Here is a 16,343-nt window from a genome sequence, read left to right as displayed (position 1 = left end):
TGTGTGTGTGTGTGTGTGTGTCTGGAGGAATACAGAGGATTAGTCTGTTGACAACCACGGCGAGAACGAGGGTCAGGACACTCTTTTGGACAAACAGCAAAGAGACAGACAGAAAGACGAAGGGTTTGGGGGGCTGGGGTCCCCCAGACATGCATGGCCCCTTGCCTGGAAGGGGAGCCCTGGGGAAGGGAAGACAGACACAGTGGAGACTGAATGCCCCCCCACCCTGAAACAGGGAGCCGGGCCCACCAGCCTCCCACCCTCACGTCCAGTGGGGTAGAAGGACGGGCAGGCCCAGGGCTGCCCTGTACCACGCAGCTCGGACGTTATGGCTTCAAGGAAATGAATTTCCAGTCCGGGCCGGAAGGGATGGGGTCCTGAGGGGGCCTGGTCCAATCCTGGGCCTAGGCCAGACCTACAGGATGGGGCAGGGAGGAGATGTCAGTGATGGCAGAGAGCAGGCCCATGACCTGCTGTAGCTTCATCAACACCGCAGGGACCTGGTCCCTTGTCACTCCACCCTCTGACCCAGGAATCCAGGCCCCCAGCCCCTCCTCCCTTGGAGCTGGGAGTCCAGGGCCCCAACCTCCTTCCTCCCCTGGTCTGGGTTCCTTACCCTTCACTCTGAGTTCTCTTTCTCTGACAATCCTTTGCTGCCTTTCGTGAAACTGGACAAAGTCTTTTCCTGAATAAGGAAATCCAGAAGGTTAAGATATAGGGAACAGAGGCAAGACAACCGCTAATAATCAACATAGTAAGACATCAGACCTGTTTTCATCATTTGCAATTTTCTTTTTTCACTCAGCTCTGAAGTGATGGGCCAAGTGGTATTACAGTCCTATTCTATAGAGGGGGAAACTGAGGTACAAAGAAAAAGTCACTGGAAATGTGAGGCGAGATGAGGCTACAGGGGTGATGCAGGAGACCCTCGCAGGGGGAGGGGGCTCAGAGAAGCTGAGGCTATGTTTTGGAGGCTCTAGGGAGCCAGGGAGGGCAGTAAGCAAAGGGGCAGGGTCAGTGCTGGGGGTAGAAAGACCCTCTGGGGCCAGGCACTACGGCACTACTGGCTGAAAGCCAAGGTCAGGACCCCACTCAGGCAGGGTTCCACTCCTCTCTGCGCTCCCAGCATTGCCCAGCACGAGCATAGCACACAGGAGCTCTGGAGAAGTTTGTGGAATGAGTGAGTAAATTAGGAGAAGAATGAGTGGTGGAAGGAGGGAGTAGCTGCCATCTGTCTCTCTAAATAGAGCCACAGTCTTTTCAAAAATCACACTTGAGCTCTGTGCTCTGCTGCTTAAAATCCCTCCCCACCCGTGGAAGCCAAGTCCAAAGCAAGGCCGAGCTACAGTCAGGACCAGGAGGATTTCACCCTGGGTGCAAAATTTCAGGTGTGCCCCAAATCAGCATTCGAAATAAATACTATTGCAATGCAATATTTTTAAAAATCAAAATTAATCCAAAAAAATCCATGATCAGAAAAATATCAAATTTTAAATGGAGGCCAGTCCCATGTCATAGCAGAGCCCGAGACAAAAGGAAAAATCAGCAGCTTTATTTTTATGTATTTTTATGGGTATTTTTTCCTGGAAATTTAAAATAATTTTTAAAATATTGAAAACAATGAAGAGTATGTGTAGTACAATTCACAGTACATTAAGTTTAAATGTTTATTTACACTCTAAACAGAATTTAGTATGATTTTACTGTCTTGGCTTTAATGACAGCAAATTCGTGGGTAATATTTTCAAAATCTACTTCTGCACTTTTTTGTTTGTTTGTTTGTTTCAAATGAGATAATGGCCATATTTGAAAATTTCTCTTGACCATGTGATAATCATAAATGATTTTCGATTTTAAAAAATTAGCAAGCTCATTCTTACATGACCTACCGGGCTCTGTTTATTTGCCCCTTTCCCCCTTCTCTCTCTGCTCCAGAGGGCCTGCCTCTGCCTCTTCCAGCTCATGGGCCTGCCCCTGCCTCTTCCAGCTTAAGAGGAACACCCAGCCCCTAGCCAAGCTCTTCCGAGGGAGCTTCTCCTAACCTCAAAACCTTCACCTAAGCCCCTTCCTTCTCAATCTTCAGGCTTCTGCTCAAATGTCACGTCCACAGAGAGGCCCTTCAGAATACCCTAAGCCAAAGGGCACCCCCCATCCCTTGTCCAGATGTCCTCTACCTCCCAGACTTCCAAGGCTTTTGGACTACAATCCACAAGAAAAAAAAAATTGGCAGTACAATCCTTACAACGGGTGCTGCCCTGTGAAATTTTCTGTTCTGTTCTATCTTGATTTCATTTTCTTATGAAGAAAAAATTGTTGATCCCCACCCAGTAAACCACAGTCTAGTGATTTTTCAATTGCAGCCTTCTTTAAACCAAACCCAACCCAACCCCCTCAAAAATCCCAACCCTGTTCCATCTTATCACCCAGTTTTTCCCTTTTGTTTTGGGCTTAGCTCATGGGAAGTAATAGTAACTGACCCCTTGCTGAGCCCCTACTGACAAGCAGACACTGATCCTGCATTAACTCACCGAATCCTCACAACCTTCCTAACTTTAGCTACTATTAACAACCCATTTCCCAGTAGAATAAACTGAGACACAGAAAGGTTAAGCAAGGTGCTCTTAGTCACACAGCGAGAGCCGGGATTCCGACCCAGGCGGTCTGACTCCGCAGCCCGTAAGGACGGAAGCTCCGCGTGAATTACTGCATGAGCGCGGGAATGGCAGGGCGAGTGGCCTCGGGTGGCCTCTCCACTCACCTCCACCAGCTGATGCCAGTGTTCCACGGGCTTGCGGGGGTTGGCCAGCATCTCCGCCCAGTGCTCACGGCCGTGGGGGTCGGCGGCGTCCGGGCCCACGCGGCACACGCCGATCACCTCGTTGTGCCCGATGCTGGGGGAGCGAGCGGCGGTGAGCAGCGGGGGCGGCGGGGGGCAGGGCCTGGCCCCGCCTCACCCCCTGGCCTTCTGCCCGCCCCCGCCCGCCGGGCCACGCCCCTCACCAATCGTAGTCTACCACCGCGATGCTGAGCCCCACGCTCTCCACGCTCTCCGGGGCCACGTCGAACACCAGCGCCTCGTTGTACGTGGGGTTCAGAGTGTTCTTCTTGATGGAGGTTTTCCGCTTCTTCAAACGCCGCCCCTCACTGATCAGAGAGGCCTTCACATAGGGGTCTGAGGGAGGGCATCAAGAGCACCGAACCTTGACTTCCTCCCTCAGACCCGAGTCCAGACCCCAGACTCCTCCCCCGACCTAACGGTCTGGGTCCCCATGCTCTCCTCCCTCAGACCCAGGGATCCAGCCCCTCAGCCCCCTCCTCCCTCAGACCCAGGAGTCCGGGCCCCAGATGCTCCTCCCTCAGATCCCAGCGCCTCCTGGAACCCACCTGAGAAGCCGGTGAGGTCCATCGCTTTGAGGTTAGAGGCTTTGATGATAGTCACGGTAAGGCGCCCAGCCGTGGGGAGGTAGCAGAGTGAGAAGTTGAGCTCCCCAAGATCTGCCTTTTCCTGCAGTTGGGGAAAACGGTTCAACAATGCCCTGCCTTGGTCTCCCCACCTCTCAACCTCTCCCTCACTTGCTCTCCCTTCTGGAACCTCCAGGTCTCCTCCCTGATATCCAGGACTGGGTTTCCCATCCACTCAACAATCTGACTTTGCCAAACCTGGTAACTCCCTGGCCACAGCTGCCCGCCACCAGCAAAGCCTATTTGTTCTGCAGGGAAGATTGAAAGAGGCATGAGGGAGGGGGGAGAGCAAGAAAGAGCCAGAGAGAGAGAGAGAGAAGAACACAGTGAGAAATATACTGTGACAGGGACCAAGACACTGAGAGATATAGTTAGAAAGGCAGACCCACAGAGTCCTAAAGTACAAAAACCCAGAGAAGGACTCTAGAGACCCAGAGATAGTGCTGGTCCAAGAGAGAGATAAGAGGAACAGAGACTTCAGAGAGAGGAATAGAGAGGCCAGGAAGAGAGAGGGACAGAATCCCAGAGGAGAGAGACAGAGTTTGGCGGAGGTGTGTGTGTGTGTCAGAGCCCCCCAGGTGCAGGAGATCTGGAGAAATTGGGGACAGAGACTTGGTGGGGGGTGTGGAGATCCAGAGAGAGTGATAGAGACCTAGGAAGGGGTGGGGGGAAGGGCAAAGACCCAGATGGAGAGAAAGAGAGAGAAACCTAGGTAGAGCCGGTGAGGAACAGAGATCCAGACAGTGTGACAGGCACTGAGAAGAGAAGTCAGTCTTAGGGAAGGCAGGAGACACACCAACCTTAAGCGAGGCTGCAAGGGAGACAGAGCCTCCCATCAACACACACACACATAGCCTCCACACCAACACAAACACACAGACACCTGGAAGGGGGGTCAGCTAGCCAGGACTTCCAACCCACCCCCTGCTGGCCCTTCAGCTTTATCTGGGCCCCTGGCCTCCCAACTACAGTGACCAAGGCCCAGGTCCCTGCACCCCCTCCACTCACTGTCCCTGTTAGCAAACTGTGACAACCTAGACCTGGAGCTCCCGAGGACTGTCTGGGGTCCCCAGGTCCTGATCCTGAAACAAAAAAGCCAGTCGTTTAAGGAATAAATGAATGAATGAATGAAGACCTCCAGTGATAATGAGGGGCAGGGGAGAGAATGAGAAATGATACACACAAGCAGGAGACGGGAGGGAGCCAGAGAGAGGGTCAGGACCCCTAACAAGCACGCAGGAGCCCAGCTTGGGGAACGACTAGATGGAAGAGGAAGGGAGGCCAGTGGGGGGGGGGCGCTCCTGAGCACAATCTGGTACTGGGGGGAACTGAGGGGTGTCAGGACATAGAGGATCCAGGTATGTCTAAGGCCTGAGCGATCCAGCTCTCAGAAGCCAGGTGGAGACCAGAGGATGAGATTAGATCTGGAGGTCATGGGTTCGAAACGTAAAATGTTCAGAGATCAGAAAGGTTGGAGTTCAGGAAGCGAGGGAATTAGAAAACCAGGAGGTCGGAAGGTGAAGGGAGTCAGAAAAACAAATGCTGGGAACTCCAGGGTCGGACAGGTGGAGGGTCAGGAATCTGGGGTCAAAGCATGAAATTATGATAAAGTGGCTGGTGGGCACAGGGGTGTCTGTTCTATTTCTCGGCTGTTACCATCAGATGTGAAAGGAGGTCAGAAATTGGGAGATCTGGGGTCCAGGCATGATGTCAGTATTTGACAGGGTGTGGGGGGCGGGGGGTCCTATTATAGCAATCTCTACACTTTGCTTGTGTGTTTGCAATATTTTGCAGTAAAACAAAATTTTAAAAGCCTGGGTCAAGAAGTTAGAAGGTTATGAAGTCCAAAGGCAAAGAGGTGAACACTGAGGGGTCCTGGGTTCCCAGAAAGACTGACCGAGCCGCCCTCCACGATGTCCCTCCAGAGTGGGCGGTCGGGGGGCTGCTCAGCCAGCTCCAGGAGGTTGTCCAGCACCACTTGGCCGATGAGGTCGTGCCGCGAGAAGCGGTCGAAGTCATAGACGCTGAAGTGCAGTTTGCGCTGGGCCAGCTCAGCCAGTGGCACAGAGAACTGGAATGTCTCGTTGAACACAGGGTTCAGCGTCTTCCTGTGGACCTGGAGGGGTGGGCAAGGGAGGGATACAGGCACCATTCCCACCAACTCCGCTTCCGAAGGACCCAGGAGTCCAGACCCAAAACCCACTCCTCCCTCAGATCCAGGAGTCCGGACCCCCGCCCCCTCCTCTGCGGGACCGGGATGTCCGGGACCCTTCCTCTGGACCTTGGTCTGGAACTTTTTCTTGCGGTCTGGCAGCAGGTAGATCTTGACGTAGGGGTCTGAGAAACCGTTGGAGTCCTTGGCCGGGAGATCCAAGGCCTGCAGGATCCTCACCACCAGCTGGTCTGAGCCATAGAGGTACCGCAGAGCGAAACTGATGCGGCCACAGGGCGCCCCCCCACCGGCATCTCCCGAGCCCGGGGCCCCGCCGCCGCGCCGGCCGCCTGGTCCAGTCCCCTGATACAGCTCTGGCTTGATCTGCCCGATGAGTTTGGCTTTTTCCTCCCCACCCGGCAAGGGTAAGGGTAGGGCAGGCGGCCGCTCCTCACTGCCAGGGTCCGGCTGGGGGGTCAGGGTCTGCTGGGTGAGGGGCCGGGGTAGGGCCGGGTACCTGTGAGAGCGGGGAAGACCAAGGTGGGGTCACTGGCTGGGGTCCTTGACAGTATCTGAAGACCTGAGAGACTCCTCCCTGCCTCCTTCCCAAGAGCCACAGCCAAATGGCGACAGACCCCCCCCCCACCTCTGCTCACTGTGACCTTGAGCAAGCCACTTGCACTCTCTGAGCCTCAGTTTCTCCACCTTATTGGGGGGTATCCCAGTCTCTAAGCTAGCTCCAGCTAGGATCTGCTTATGCATCAACTTCCAGAAGCCTCCTCCTGACCTCAAGTGCATAACCCAGAATAACTTCTCTGAAGACCCCTGGGCCCCCACACAACCCAGGCCTCCTGAAGCTTCACCTGCCCTTCTTCAAATTCCCCCAACCTGTCTTAACCCTGGTCTCACCTCTCCTGCCTCACCATCACTCCACCTGGCCTGTCCTTTCTCAACTCCTTTCTCCACTGTCCACAAGTGTGTGGGGGACACTGGAATCCCAGAGCAGACCCATCAGCCACCCTGGCTGCTTCTTCCCTCTCATACACATGCTTTCCATGGACAAGTTCATCCGCACCCCGGGTCTCCATACCCATCAACAGCACGGTGTCTGCTCAGTCTGTTTCCTGGGCTCCAGCCCGGTAGGCCCCCAGCCTTGGCCATCCACCAGACCCCACATACCCCACATACCCCTCATATTCTCTGCCAGGCTCCACGCCTTCTCCCCAACCGGCTCCTTCTCCCCTGTGCTCCCCCTAGATCTGCAGATCAGACACCAGAGCCATCCCCTCCTCCTGTCCCCTCAAAGCCTATCCTTTCCCTCTCCCAAATTTCCCCATCCATGGCTCTGGTTCCTTTGCCTTCTCCTGCAAGGACCATTACACCCAGGGTGAAGTCCATGTGATGGACTAACCATCACATGGTGTCCCTAACCATGGGCAGTGCTCAGCAGCCTCAGGTGTGCTGGAGGCACACATGGGCCTGGGCGGAGGGGGAGGGCTCAAGCTGTGGAAAGGGATGTGGTAGGGAGGCTCCTTGAACTACAGATCCCCCAGCCACTCCTTCCTCCCAGGGTGACTTTGAGTAGGTCATTAACACCCTCTGAGCCTCAGTTTCTCCATCTGTATAATGGGGGAGGGGAGAGCTGAGACCCGTGTATCCATCCGCCTCTGGAAGGCCTCCCCAGAGACCCCAAACTACAACTCCCATGAGACCCTGGGCCCCTGGTCAGGCTTGGGAATGAGACTACCTTCTCCCATGACCATCTGGGACCCAAGACAATCCCTCTAAGGGCAGTTTCCCCTGATTGCTGCTCCAGGCTCCTCACATTCAACAAGACCCAGATACGCTCAGGGACTCCCTCAAACTCACTCCTCTTACTAGATCCTCTGACAACCCCACCATCCACCCAATCACTAAGCCAGGCTGGAGGCCTTCAGTTCCTCTTCTCACCACTCCTACCCACCCCCAGCCATCACTCCCAAGTCTCACCTCTCCTGCTCCCTGACTTTCTTTACCTCCTTCTCTTATCCCCATGCCCATAACCTCAGCTAAGCCTTATCCTCTCCTGCCTGGACTAAAGGCTTCCAGTCCGTTCCTCTAGCCCTTCCCCTATGTGGCCACAGAGAGGTCTTTCTGCACCCAGAACTGGCCCTGCCCCTCCCGCTCACAATGTTCCATGGCTCCCCAGTGCCCCCAGGACAAAGCCCCAGTCCCTCAGCCCCACATTCAAGGCGCCAAGTGGTCTGGCCCTGCCTACATCCTAAGCCACATCTCCCTTTCTTTTTTCACACTTACTCTCAGGCCATAGTGACTGCTGGCAGTTCCCACAGTGCACTGTGGCCTCCTTCCCCTCTCCCTTTTGCATGGGCGGCTCTCTCCTCCTGGAATGCCCAGCTCACACCCCTACCTCTGTGCCTGGCCAAATCTTCCTCATTGTGTAGGTCTTGGCCACAACACCTCCACCTCTGGAAGGCCCCAGCCTCTTCCCAGACTGGAACTGCGACTTCTCAGACTCCCACAGCTGTGGCCCCCTAAGCCACTTTCCAGCAGTACTGGCCTGGGTGGGAGGGGACAGCCAACACCCATCTCGGGTCTGGTTCATGTTAGGTGCTCCATATCCATGTGCAGAATGAGGAATACAGAACAAATGAACTCCAGGCCCCGCCGCCAATCCTGGCTTAGGGTGAAACAGATGAATTGGTTTGTGTCTCAGGGCCTCGGGAGTCTAATCTTCATTCTCCTCCACCTTCCTGACCTCTGGAGTCCTATACCTTCCGAATATGAGTCCAGATCTCTAGGGTCCTCCCTCCTTAGATCCTGAAGTCTGGGGCCCTAGCCTCCTTTGTCCCCAGGACCCAGGAATTCACACCCCAAGCCCCTTCCTGCCCCAGGACTCAGGACTCTGGACCTCTAAGCCTCTCCTCTTGCAGGGCTCAGGAGAACCATATCTGGGAAAGAGACACAGAGGAGGAACAGAAGTTCAGAGTGGAACCCCAGCCCAGTAGCCTGTCTCACCTGGTGGTGGGTGCCAGGCTTGTGACCTGCTGATGCGACTGGGCACTGGGCAAGCCCCCACCACTGGGGGGCAGCAGGAGCAGCCCAGAGCCTGCACCTCCCTCAGAGGGGAGTTCAGGAGATGTCTGGCTCGGTTTGACCCCAGCGGCCACTGCAGCTGCCGCAGCCTCTGGGTATGAGTCCATGTCCAAGTAGGAGGGCTCAGGGGGGTCAGAGCCCCCTAGGCTGCCTGGCTCCAGCAGCTCAGCGAAGGGCGGATGGTGGGCGGTGTGGGCATGGTGGTGTGGACCCCCCAGCAGAGGATGGCCACCCAGGCCAGCCCCCAGGTGGTGCCCACCGCCGCCTACCAGGCCTGCCAGCCCCACCCCAGGGCCTAGGTCTTTGCGCAGGGGGCCCCCGCCCACTGCTGAGCCTCCCTTGTCCCGCCAGGGCACCCAGCACAATTTCCAGGACACGAAGAGGGAGACGCCCAGAAGGACAATGCCACAGAATGTCACGATGACCGACAGCAGGCTCACGGAGATGTCTGGAGAGAGTGAGGACAAAGGTCAGGGGTCAGGGTGGGGTCACAGTTTATCCTCCCACTGCCATCCCCAAGGAGCTAGCCTCTAGCATTTGCCATGCATTGTCCTAAGCACTTTACATATGTTACTTAAACTATGACCCACAAGGTCAGTATCACTATATAACATTTTAAAGATAAGGAAACTGAGGCACAGACAGGTTGAGTGACTTGTGTTTTGCTGCACAGGTAGTAAATGACGATCTGGGATTTGAAAGAGCCACCTGTCTTCAGATGTGATGCTTAATCACTAGCCCATGCTGCCTCTCTGTAAGAGGACACACCATCTGAGGTACCACCAATGTCTCCCAAAATGCTCAGATATGATCAAGGAGAGAGGAGGCTGCATGACACAGTTAGGCAGGTCAGGGTTCACATCTCTGCTGTGCTATGCTCGGGAACATATCTTAAGCACTCTGAGCCTTACATTCCCCATTTGCCAAGTAGGAAAAATCAGTCCTGCCTCTCAACTATGGTATTGAGGAGTGTAGGATGTAAATAGCTGCACAGCCAGGATAGCCAGTATTGCAGTGGAATGTAGAGGCACACATTCCTGAGTGGTTACTATGTTGCAGATCCCTAAGGGCTTTATTGGCAATAGCTTACTTTAGCTTACTTATGCCTGACAGGCACCCTAGGAGGTCCGACATTATTATGCCTGTCTTCCATAAAAGGAAACTGAGGGCAATAGACACAAAGTCTTCTGTATAGAGTCCCACAGCAGATCAGGGGTGTGTGTGTGTGTTGGGGTGGGGGTGGGGTCTCAGAATTTGGGTCTAGAGTGCCTGGCTCCAGAGCCCACGGTCTTCCTTATGCTGTCACTCATCAATATTTCCCAATAAATGGTAGTTCAGACATGGATTTTTATTAGACTAACAAATCCTATTGCTGTATGTGTATCCGTATGTATCCATGACCCTGCAGAGGCCCAGAATGGGCAGTGGCACTCTGAGCTTCCTACCTACCCCCACCCCTTAGGGTGTTCCTTTCCAAGTAACCGACATCTGCTTGGAGTTCCTGGGACCTGATGAAGAGCAGAGCAAGGGCTTTCCAGCCTCTTGAACATGGGAAGAATTGAGAAAAAGGGGTCAGGGGGCCATTTGGGAGGACAAGGCAGAGAAGAGGAGAGAAAAATCAGCTGCTTTCCCCTACCTTCAGCCTCACCCAGACCCTCTCCAAGTCAAAACATCAATCCTCCAAACTGTTGCATTTCTTGTTCCTGTCTGCCTGGTCTGGGGAGTGAGGTGGAGTAGTTGGGCAGGAAAAAGATGAACCTTGCCCAAAGAAATGTTTGGCCCTTGATCAGCTCCTGGAAAGAACCTCTAAGCCCTTGGAACATTCTGCCTGCAAGCATTTTTGTTTTTCTGAGGAAACTTGGACCATGTCAGATGGTCTATGTAACAATGTGATTGATGTTGGGGGACTGGGATGTATCAGCTTGGCCTCTGGAGGAGGTGGAGGTGAAATTTAGCCTCATGGGCGGTCAGCCATGTGTACATGACCGAGACTGGAAGCTCATATCTGGTCTCTCCTGTACCCTATTCTATGTGACTTGCCCTTTGCTGTTTTTAACCTCCGTCCTCTTGCTGTAATAAAACATAACTGTGAGGAGAACAGCTTTTCTGTGAGTCCTTCTAGGGAATCACTGAAACTGAAAACAGAGACCACAGGTGGGCTTGGGGACCCTCAAATTGTGGTAGTATGTTAGACTTCCTGGGGTCAAATCTGGCTCTTTTGCTTATAGGTTGTAAGTCTCTGAGCAAGCAACCGCAGTTTTCTGGACCTCATTTCTCATCCCTCCCCCTGGATACCCCCCACACAAGGTGCTGAGCTCTGCCTTGCACGCAGCAAGTAGGACTGTCATTATAACCTCGCAGCATGTGCTTCCTCGGGGTTCCTCATCTGGACAAGGGCACTCATAATATTTCCTTGCTCTCAGAACCCTGCTGCTTCCTAGATGGGTGACCTTGGGCAAGTCACTTCACCCTTCTGAGTCCCCCCCCCCATCAAAAATAGGGACTATAGCTACCACAGAGGGTTGTTGTAAGTGGTTGATGAAATATGCCAAGGACCTTGCATGCTGCCTGGTACACAGTCAGTGCTCAATAAGTACATCCCAGCATTTATTGAATGACCACTGTGTGCCCAGCTTGTTCTAAGCACTTCACATGTGTTAAATCATTTGAATCTCTCAGTTGCCCCAGGAGGTAGTCACTTTTATTATCCCCATTTTCGGGAAGAAACTGAGGCACAGAAGAAATATTATTTGCCTAAAGTCATCCAATAGTAAGTAGGGGTGGTGGGATTTGAACCCAGACTGGTCAGACAGCCTGACTTAAGAGTCTAAGCTTTGGGGCACCTTGGTGGCTTAGTCAGTTAAGCATCCAACTCTTGGTTTTCAGCTCAGGTCATGATCTCAGGGTCATAGGATCGAGCCTCATGTCAGACTCCGTGCTCGGTATGGAGTCTGCTTGGGAGCCTCTCTCTTCTCCCTCTGTTCCTCCCCCTGCTTGTGCTCACTTTCTCTTTCTATCTTTTTCTCAAATAAATAAATAAAATCTTAAAAACAAAAAGAGCCTGAGCTTTTAAGCCCTATGCAAGATGCACAAAAGGTGTGTGAAGGGGATAAGCATATGGCTGGGGGGAGGGGCCTGGGCAGGAGGCTCACAGGACAAAACCCAAAAGATCACGGGTCAAATGGCCCACCCAGCTCCTTCTCCTTAGATCAGAGGTTTGGGAGACCAGCAGCAGGCAGGATGGAGGGGAGATTCTAAGAGGGACTGGCCATGGGCACCTAGGGAACAGAAAGCTGAGCAGGTCTGCTCTGAATCTCTGAAAATACTGAATGTAGGGGATGGGGGCTGGCTGAGATAGCCTGGGGGGAGGTGCTGACCTGCATCTGGGCCCCGGGGATAGCCTCGAATTCGCAGGTCGTTGAACTCCTGGCACCTGTCACTGGTGTCGGCATCTCGGACCCGTGCACAGAGGTCTGAGACCAGGATGAGTGCCCGCCGGCAGAGGTCATCCTCGTAGTCGCCTGACATGGTAGCCGGTGGGTTCTGTGCTTGGAAGGGGCCAGACAAGGGTGCCGATGGGGAATGGGATTGAGGGAGGGGTCGATAAGGGAGAAAAAGAGAAAAGGAAGGATAGGCGAGGAGACAGAGATTGGGAGTAGATGGACAAGGGGATGTAGATTAGGGAGGGATAGACAAGGAAAAAGAAATTAGGGGCAGATGGACAGGAGACTGATTCGGGGTGCAGGCAAAAAGACAGTATCGGGTTGGACAAACAAGGGGATGGAGATCAGCATGCATGGACAAGAGGACAGAGAATAGGGACAAACAGACAAGGAGAAAGAGACAAGCAAGGCCAGTCCCTTGGAGATTAAGAATGCATGATAAACGGATAGACAGACAAGGAGACAGAGATTAGGGGTGCACAGACAAAGGACGGAATTTAGGCACGGGCAGAAGAGGGGACAGCTGTTCATGGCTCATGCATTCAACAAATATTCATTGAGCACCAACTTCATGCCAGGCTCAGTGCCAGCAGCTGCAGATCCAGCAGAGAACGAACCCCACACATTTCCCGACTTCTTGGTGTTACAATCCCGTAAGAGGAGACATGGAGTAAACAAGTCAACAAACACACATAAACAAACAAGACAGGCTCACACTGTGAGAAGTGCCCTGAAAGAAATAGTTGGATATGTCACAAAGGGACAGGAGGGGGGCAGTTGGGGGAGGAGGGCTCTCTGAGACCTGAAGGACCAGATGCAGCTGGCCAAGGCCAGTAGGTGGTGGGGCTAGAGTGGGGAAAGCAACCCAAGCAGCGGGAATAGCATGAACAAGGGCTTGACGGGTTCAAGGAATGGGAAGGAGGCCAGATCCAGGTAGGAAGAATGAGGACAAGGAGAGAGGGAGGGATGAGGTTAGAGAGATAAGAGTGTGGTGGTGGGTGGGGTGGGATGGAAGATGCAGATGCAGAGATAGGGACCAAGTTGAGAGAGAGATAAGGGGAGGGGAGACAGAGATACTGGGAAGGGCAAACTGCGGCCCAGAACAGAGGGACAGATGAGCAGACAGACAGAGGGAAAGTCAAGGATTGAGATTTGGGATGAACTAAGCATAAAGAATGGACTAGTGTGTAATTTATGGGAGTGTGAGAGATAGGCGGACAGAGGGACTGTGTAAGTGCCAGGACAGAAATATCTTTGAAAGCGAAACAGTGGTGGGAAGAATGGATGGGGAGCAGAAATAAAAGACAGATGGACAGACAATGGCCAGAGACCACAGATGGGCAAAACGATACAAAGGAGGGCTGGGCAAACAGACATGGGTGCAGAAGGAAGGTTGGATGGGGGTGGGGGCATAAAAGAGAGAGGATGGGGAGAAAGAGGTGGATGTGGGGAGATGGGGAATTAGCCACACATGGTTTGGAGCGAGACATCAGAGATGGACTGGAAGGAGAGTGCAGGGAGAATATAGGGGCGGACAGACCAGAGATCACAGATGGACAGGTGTCGTGGGGGTACTGCAGAAGGCCAGGACTCCGAGACAGGCATGGTCAGACTCACCTGCGCTTATCCCTGCCGTGTCCTGGGTGGCAGCCGAGGTGGCGGCTGGCGGCAGCCCATGGGGGTTGTAGGGCGGACAAGGGGCTGCGGACCCGTCCCCACGCGCCAGGTGGTGGGAGGAGGAGCTGAATCTGGAGGCCGCGGCCAGGAGAAAAAGCTTAGTCCGAGCCTCACGTCTTGTCCTACTCGGACGGGCTGCTCGACCCCAGGCGACCCCCTGGCAGTCCAGCCACCCCCTCCCACCTCCCGGGCCCCAGCTCCCGCTGAGCTTAGACACTACAATTCCCAGCAGGCCTTGCGCTAGCGCGGCTAAGACTTCACAGAGCCGGCGCTGCATGGGCTTCTGGGAGTTGAAGTCCTTCATGCCTCTCCCGGCTGCAGAGAGGATGGGAATTTTTTTTGTAGGTGGGGGGGTTATGAGATACCGGGGTCCCAAGGCGCTGCAGGGGGGAGGAATGATGCCCTGGACCTCGAGAGGTCGCGGAGTCTTAAGTCCTCAAGAGCCATGGAGTAGGTAAACGATCCCCACGCCCGGGGTATCGGTGGGCGAGGCTGGGGTACACCTAGGTGTTTCGGGACCCCCCTTTCTCGGGCCACGTGCCCCTCCCCCGGGGCGGCCAGCGAGCGCTGCAGCACCCGCACTCTCTGGCAGGAGATCCTCATGCCTCTGCACTTACCCCCGCCCCCACGCGCTGGGGCCGCCCCCCAGGATCGGCCTGGGGCGGGGGCTGGGGCAGGGGGAGGGGGGAGGAGCGGACTCACCCGGAGCCGCCGCCGCCGCCGCCTCCGCCGCAGCAGCCCCGCGCGCCCGCCGCGGTGCCCGCTCGGCTCCTCCCCCAGCCCCTGGCGCAGGTCCGCGGCTCCTCCCTTTGCACCCCCTCCTTTCCTCCCCTCTGAACCTGCGGCTTGAAAGCCGAAATCGCGCGGCCGCAGCAAGGAAGGAGGGAGGTTTCCCGGGACCCAGGCGTCCGAGACCCAGCTCTCTGACCCATTGGAAGAAAGATCCAGCTGTCTAGGATCATGACCTTCCGCTCCCCCAGGATTCAGGGGTCCCGGTCCCCAGCCCCTCTTCTGCCAAATGGAAAAGTCTGGGACCCCAGTCACTTCTCCTCCCGGAACCCAGGGTACTGAGCTCCCACTCACTCAATTCTCACATCCAGGAATCCACCCCTCGCGGCCCACTCGTCCCGGGGCCTTTCCTTCACAGGACCTTCCACAGGAGTAGGAGTCCTCCGGTCTGGGGAGCTCTGAGGACTGGAGGTGGGATGGGAGGCGGGGCCTCAGAGTTAGCGGGGTCTGAAGACTCTCCGCCGGGTGCGAGGATTAGCAGGAACCTGAGTTTGGATCCTGCCAGCCGGCTCCTGCCTGTGTGACCTCACGCTCTTTGCTCTTGAGGTCCAGTGTGCTCTTCCAAAAATACAGACAATAAATCTGTTTCCAAAGGGATCCAGACGTTTGACAAACCAGGCAACAGAGGTAAAGCACTGACACCAAGTGGGTGCTTAATGACTTTCTCAAAAGCAGCAAGTAAGAGTTAATGCCCTATTAATAGCAGTTAATAATAATTGCCACTGACTGTGATCTGGGCACTGAGCTAAGTGCTTGGAAAGCGCTCATTTAATCTCCACTTTGGCCCTATTAGGTGGGTACAGTTATGCTATTCCCATTTCACAGAGGAGGAAACCAAGGTCCATAGAGGTTAAATCTCTCGGAGAGGACCCAGAACCTCAGAGTCACTGCAGCAACGGGCAGGGGTGGCTGGGAGGCCCCTCAGTCTTCTTTAGTGCTGCCCTCCCCACCCCCAGTGACACTCATATAAATATACTCTCTAAGTAAAAAATTACTTTCTTCTGCCAAGGCAGCTTTAAGGCAAGTTCCCTCCCTTTAACTAAATTCCATCTCCCTCCCCACATATTGCTACCTATGTATATATACATTTGCAGTCCTTGTCACACTGTAGAATCACCCAGAAATGCCTCCCAGGTTCACCTTGAATCCTATCCTCAGTGCTTTTTCATTCTTCCTGATGGACCTGCATTTGTACCCAAGGAAGCCTGCACGGGGGGAGAGGGGCACATGCCCAGATGGAGGCACACAGGTCCATGCAGCTCAGAGCCCACTCACAACGAGGCCCGCACACCCAGCTGGCCGTCCAGAGTCCACAGGCAGCCCCTGCCCCGTTCCCCAGGAGAGATACACAGAAGGTAGTATGCAGCAATGCATACATTCAGAGATGTGTGTGCATGGGTGGGCTTGCCAGACTTCCATGACACATCTCCAAAGAGATAGCTTCTCATTGGCTGGCAGCTGTAGGGTACCGGTTGCACCTGTGGTTTGGGAAATGACAGAGCCAGGCTCCAATCCAGGTCTCTTTTCAGTATTGTGTGTGAATGGTTTATAGTCTCAATGCCTCAGTTCCCTGTCTGTAAATGAGGATAGTTTATGTATTATTTATTTAACTTATTTTTTTTTAAGATTTCATTTAAATCTTTAAAAAAGAGATGGGGGAGAGAGGGCACAAGCAGGGGGAGCAGCAGGCAGAGTGAGAGGGAGAAGCAGGCTCCCCACTGAGCAGA

The 16,343-nt window shown here is 54.3% G+C and overlaps 1 protein-coding gene across 2 annotated transcripts in view; it reads right to left on the bottom strand.

Annotated features, from left to right (window-relative positions):
- Positions 1-15,101, bottom strand: part of SYT3 (synaptotagmin 3) — a 15,222-nt gene extending 121 nt beyond the window's left edge. The window contains exons 1-11 of one of the 2 annotated variants that reach the window (XM_045077402.1): positions 14,911-15,101; positions 13,768-13,898; positions 12,085-12,250; positions 8,630-9,155; positions 5,744-6,131; positions 5,360-5,578; positions 3,385-3,505; positions 3,001-3,172; positions 2,759-2,891; positions 617-685; positions 1-415 (exon numbers count right to left, since the gene is read on the bottom strand). The exon at positions 1-415 is cut by the window's left edge and continues 121 nt beyond it. In XM_045077402.1, coding sequence (XP_044933337.1) covers positions 620-685; positions 2,759-2,891; positions 3,001-3,172; positions 3,385-3,505; positions 5,360-5,578; positions 5,744-6,131; positions 8,630-9,155; positions 12,085-12,235 — 1,776 coding nt within the window. In that variant the 5' untranslated portion in view covers positions 12,236-12,250; positions 13,768-13,898; positions 14,911-15,101 and the 3' untranslated portion in view covers positions 1-415; positions 617-619. Of the gene's footprint in view, positions 416-616; positions 686-2,758; positions 2,892-3,000; positions 3,173-3,384; positions 3,506-5,359; positions 5,579-5,743; positions 6,132-8,629; positions 9,156-12,084; positions 12,251-13,767; positions 13,899-14,529; positions 14,579-14,910 lie in introns of those variants that run through there. The other variant, XM_045077403.1, reaches the window with a different exon arrangement.
- Positions 15,102-16,343: the final 1,242 nt, after the last annotated feature.

Source organism: Mustela putorius, unplaced genomic scaffold (genome assembly GCF_011764305.1).
Source record: "Mustela putorius furo isolate JIRA1106 unplaced genomic scaffold, ASM1176430v1.1 tig00000196_pilon_pilon_pilon, whole genome shotgun sequence".
Classification (NCBI taxonomy): domain Eukaryota; kingdom Metazoa; phylum Chordata; class Mammalia; order Carnivora; family Mustelidae; genus Mustela; species Mustela putorius.
The sequence above is the reverse complement of the archived record's forward strand: the minus strand, read 5'-3'. Positions and strand labels throughout refer to the sequence as shown.